The sequence below is a fragment of the Trachymyrmex septentrionalis genome, unplaced genomic scaffold (assembly GCF_001594115.1).
Source record: "Trachymyrmex septentrionalis isolate Tsep2-gDNA-1 unplaced genomic scaffold, Tsep1.0 scaffold22, whole genome shotgun sequence".
In the NCBI taxonomy this organism is placed as follows: Eukaryota; Metazoa; Arthropoda; class Insecta; order Hymenoptera; family Formicidae; genus Trachymyrmex; species Trachymyrmex septentrionalis.
The window spans coordinates 2783269-2789005 of record NW_017305375.1 but is presented as its reverse complement, the minus strand read 5'-3'; the positions used below and the strand labels follow the sequence as shown (position 1 = coordinate 2789005).

Sequence of the window (5737 nt, the reverse complement as noted above, 5' to 3'; positions counted from 1 at the left end):
TTCATTTGGTGACGTTCTGAAATATATTCACATATAAATAAACACACACACATATATATATATATATATATATATATATAAAATCTATTACAAAAACACATCTGTAAAATCTTTTTTTAATTTCATAATTCCAACTTAATTTTTTAATATTATTTATAACAATACTGTTAAAATTATTGAATATAATAATAGTATATATAGTATGCACATCGAGTAATAAAGTTAAATGTATGAAAATTAAAAGTACATATAAATAATAAATATATATCGTTATCCTCACCTATATCACATTTATCTTTCCTCTGTTCTTATTAATTTACTCTCTCATTTTCGATTTTTTTATTCCAACAAAAGAAGTGACACATGCAATAATTAAAAATTCAGAAGTTCCGTTTCAAGAAGTCTTAATAACCATGTATTTGCGGACTTTCATATTCAGGTATTGTATTATTGATTAGTTACAGATATTATCACGTAGACAGTTTATTTAATTATATCTAACTTCTAAATTAAAACGTTTTTTCTATTTTATCGTTGATAGAAATTTAACTTGAAAATCAGCACAATCAAGAGAAATATACAGTAGCGAATAGAAGAAATTACAAATATTAGAAGTACATTTATCGGATTTTTTAAAAATTGGATAACGCCGCAATACTACGTAGTTGTGTTTAAAAACAAAGTGATGTGTCGATATCGGCGACTTTCCTCTATGTATATTTAAAAAATCCCTTTTTTTACTGTAAAAAAATTAGATTCTCAATTTTTTGATCTCTTCATGTAATTGACAGATAAAATCCGGTTATCCAGCAATTATCAGATGTGACATCATCTGATAAGGGATATGTAGAGATATCCCTTATCAGATATATATAAAAACAGATATAAAATCATCTCCGCCCACACCTAAAAACAGCTTTAAAGCTCATAATTCTCCACTGATTCTTAAAAGCAACTCTTAATTCACTTCCCATCGAATTACCTACTCCCTAATTCTTATAGCATATCCCCGCAAAACGATCCACTCGATATTCTCGAATTAGAATCGTTATTATTATACAATTTAAAATGCAATGAATGAGAAACTGAATTTTTATAATTTTTTTATTTGCCGTGAAGAATACATATATATATAGTCTGTATTCAGAACACGCTGTAATGAGCGCTGATAAAATATAGTTTGCATTATATATATCTACTGTAGAATTTTAGAAATAAAAAACGCGCATTTATATTAATAAAAGCGCGTTCTGAACACGGGCTATAATATAAAATACAACTATAATTCATTCACAAAATTAATTTGCGTTAATTAATTTTTATTATATTATTAAATTATGTAAAATTTATTGTTATTTAAATATATAAAATTTAATTTTTATTTTTAAATATATTTTTTAAAATTATTTTTTTGATAGTTTGTATTATACATATAATCGCACATCTGTGAGAAAATTGAATAATTAAGCAAAATTTATAAATAATTCATAAAAACACATATTTGCTAATAACGTAAATGAAATTATTTTGTAGTGAGGATACATTTAGAAATGTTCATTTTATAGTTGTTAAAATATCTGGACCACAGATATAAAATTTGCAAAATCTAATTAAACAAAATAATTTGTATCAGTCTATGAGAACTAACTCATACTTATTTAAGGATTACGATGACGTTAAAGTGTTGGAAGTGTAATTTTCTTTCCACGGTGTAAATGAAGGTCCTGGTATATCTTTGCATGATACCATAGAATTATCAGTGCCAGCAGAACGCATAACTTGTATCTGAGTATACGTGATTCCGTCAGAACAATCACATATTAATTTCGCCATCGAACTCTTACGAATCTCCATGAGTTGATCTGAAATGTTTGTAAATGCTACATTCTTGTTGCGTTTTATTCTTTCTTAAAATTTTGACAGAATAATATGTTTTATAAATTTCAAAAACCTATTAACGAACTAATATTTAAGTAAAATCATATTTAGTTTTTTAAAGGCATGTATAGAACATTCTATTCATTTCTTATATATATAGATATGTATATATAATTAATATAAAAAATATATATCTAAGTCAACATTTAAAAAAATAAAGATTGTGATAATGGATTATATATAACATATGTAATATATATAATTCTGAATTATTTTTTAGTAATACAAATAAATTCTGTATATTTTAGAAAAATATATAGAGAATTTTAATCTAAATTCCATACAAAAAATAATACAATGTTTTACAAAACAAAGAATTTCAATTTCAAATTGAGCCTTAATTTGCACTTTGTAAGCGAAAAAAATAGTGCAATAGAATTTATATTAAACATACAAATGCTTAAACTAATTATTTTTTGTTGAAATTAAAAAAACAAGTAACAAATTTTTTGTTAAGCCACTTTTAAAATTAAATTTTATTGTTACTCGCCAAAATTTATCGTACCTTCTGTGAAAGGATATGGCTGTTCGACAAATTCGTACCAGAAACGATCTCCCTTTTGCAAACGTACAAACTGATTAAGAATCAAGCACGTAAACGTAGGTCCGATTAAACTGTCCGACTCTGGTATTTCCGCTAAAGCGCCGGTATACAAATCTACATCATCCACGGTCTCATAAAGATCCGATATCTGTTTCAGAACTTGATGATCCAAGTAGCCTTCAAGGTCACCAAAAGTTTCCACCTTTCCCAGACCACAATATTCTCGCCATACAGTGTATCCTGGTAATCCATGATCCCGTCCCCGTTGAATATTCAATGACACCAAATCAAGGCCGCATGGTACAGTAGAATTAGCCATGGAATCCTCAAAGAGGTGATTGGTTAGCTCCGAAGTTACGTGCGTGGAGTATCTCTGAATAACGTTGGTCGTGGCCGAGCTAACTGAACGTCTGATGCCATCTTCAGCATAAAGGCTATAGGGATTGAACAGCATTTTGTGCAGCTCTATGTAGGACGGTGTGTCCTTTTCAGCGTCCGTCATTCTCATCAATCCTGGTAGCAAAGTGTGAGCGAAACGAAAAACCGCAGTTGCAAAATGATTAGCGATCGTTGGATCGTTCTCCAATTCGTCCGGATCGTGCATCCGCTTCTTGTAGCCCGATATAAGGGGCCTCAAGTCCTGCTCATTCATTCTTTTGTCGCCTACGATAATGGGCAGAAATTCGCGATAAGTGATGTGCTGCAACTGAGCTCCGACAATTCGTCGTGTTTCCTGATAGAGCGTTTCATCGTTCCAAGCGGGATTGATCCTAGCTAATTCGTTTGCGATTCTGTTATGCTGTCGTGCCCAAAGAAGGTGCATCGTGGTCAGGTGCAGATTCTCGTTCGCCCTGGCATCGCCCGCGGCAAAGCAATATCGGCCACGACGTCGCTCGGCTTCCCGATTACAACCATCATTGGGATTCGTGCTCGGCGGCAGCAGAGTCCTATTGTCGGAAGTGTACTGCATCCTCAAACGACCACCGTTGAATTCACGCAGATTGCAAGCAGTCTCGTTATCGGAACCATAAATAGCTGAGCCATCAATGAAGGCGCTGACCTGGACGTAACGTTATATCTACACACTTTCTAGTCTCAATCGCTTTTGGCGATCCAAATAATTTTTAAATCTATGTTTATACAATATATTCTTATAAAATGCAATATTCTTAGAATGTCATGCTGAAAATAATATTTATAATATTTCAGGAATATTATATTTTTATTGAGAGATACAATAAATATTATATATATATATATGAATAATTTTCAAATCTATGCTCTCTCTTCAAATTTATAATCCTTATTATATTAACTCTTCAAACTTTGACGTCAAAATCTATGACAAAGTTACTGACGCTGAGTCTGTGTGTGAGACCTATTTAATTTATACTGATTAAAAGACACTGATTAATTTCGAGGAATCAAAATAGTATACTTGCATAAAAAAGAATAAATACTAAATTTATTTTAATAACAATAATAAATTCGCAGATGTAACATAAAAAATATAATTGAGTATATCTAATAGATTCATCGTCAGATTCAGAGAGTAACAGAAATTTCTTAATTTTATTAATTTTTATTGGATATCTGTAAAAATTCATCTTTTCAAAAAGAATTTACTGATCTTTTAGTTCTCTTTTAGCATTGAATAGCTTAAAAGAAGAGACTGCAGACTTGTTCTTTCAATCAAAAGTTCTGTTATTTGTAAATCAATTATATGAATATATGTTTGGGATTACTTGATTGAGCTGTTCTCTAGGACCAAGTTTGCACTGCGGAGCCGGCGCCGATCTCACAAAGTCCATGCAGGTTTTGCCAGTCAAATCATACACAGGATCACCGGTTGCCACTTGCACAGGAAAACACTCTGGATGTTGTTTTCCTAATGGTGAACAGCATGATATGAAACTTCCATTGACGCCTTGACTGAGTGCGGTCGCGGTAATGTCATGATCTAGGAACTGGCCGAATACTGCCAGCATCACCGTGAAGGACGGATTACTGCTGGCCGAAGGTTTGTGTACTTTCAGACTAACTTCCCTAGCGGAAGGCAATTCCTTTCCGGACCGTGCCTTTCGAGGCGATTCGATTTCGTCGGCGTAATCGGGTGGCAGGGTTCTTCGAAATGGCATCATGCTAGCGCCCCAGCTTCTCGGCCGATTGCAGCTGCCGTCAATAGTTCGGTATTTGCCGGTTTTACAAGTGTGGTCGAAGTATCGTTTACACACATTTTTCGGTAACCAGCCGCTGTCGAAGATAGTATCGATCGCCGATGGTTCATCATGAATAGACCTCAAATAAAAAAATATCATTGAAATCCTATCTAAAACTAACATATTATGATTTTATATGATAATTTTATTTGCTAATAAATGGATATTAATTAAAAAAAATAAAATTTTATATTATATCTATAAGTTACAATTGGGAAGTTATTGAAACTAGATAGCTGTTATTTTGTAATAAGTGAACAAAATAAAATAAATTAAATATTATACTATAGATTATAGATAATCTCATTTCTTTTTTGTAGTGAAATTTTTGAAAGAGTATGAAAATTTTCTTTTTCAAGAAATAAAATATTTTCATTCTTCTCCAAAAATGGCCGTATTTTCATTCTCTTAGAGTGAGATTTCACTCCAAGAAATACCATGCAGTCAATCAAATGTCGTTCTAATTTTTTTAAACGCTTTTTTTACACAGTGCATGAAAATAACATTATATTCTGAATTCTAATGCGAATTATGATTGTTTAAAATAATCTTAACAATTTAATTTAAAGAACTTAATATTATTTTTTCTTAAAAAATTGAAGATCTTCATATTTGCAGAACTTGTTTGCAGAACAAAATAAAGTCTTACCTCATTTTCTCGATCATTTTCGTCGCCGCAATTTCGCCCACTGCTGCTAAAGCAAGAGCGCTAACGTTAGAAGATGTGCTCACTGCGTGACGATGTCTGGACTCAGGAGATGAAGGTGGCAACGGTGATTTCGCGGCGATTACATCCGCAGATAGACGATTTTTTATCGCTTGTTCGCCAGCTCGTAATCCCTGGGTGTATTCCAGTTGGCTGAGATGCTTTGTTGAGGTATTGATATTCTCTTTAGATATTAAGATAGAATTGGGCTCAGCTGTGACACTAGCGGTGCTGCTGAAGGCTGCGTGCGAAATAGATCCAAGTGCCAATCCTAATCTCAAGGCACTATCTGAACTGTCAGATGTTACATTGTCATTCCCAGGATAAGTC

At 32.3% G+C, this 5737-nt stretch overlaps 1 protein-coding gene across 1 annotated transcript in view; it reads right to left on the bottom strand.

Annotated features, from left to right (window-relative positions):
- Positions 1-1541: 1541 nt before the first annotated feature.
- Positions 1542-5737, bottom strand: part of LOC108748317 (chorion peroxidase) — a 5626-nt gene continuing 1430 nt past the window's right edge. Inside the window, exons 3-6 of the mRNA XM_018486375.1 lie at positions 5351-5705; positions 4228-4780; positions 2444-3542; positions 1542-1862 (exon numbers count right to left, since the gene is read on the bottom strand). Of these exons, the coding sequence (XP_018341877.1) occupies positions 1666-1862; positions 2444-3542; positions 4228-4780; positions 5351-5705 (2204 nt within the window). The 3' untranslated portion in view covers positions 1542-1665. The remainder of the gene's footprint in view (positions 1863-2443; positions 3543-4227; positions 4781-5350; positions 5706-5737) is intronic.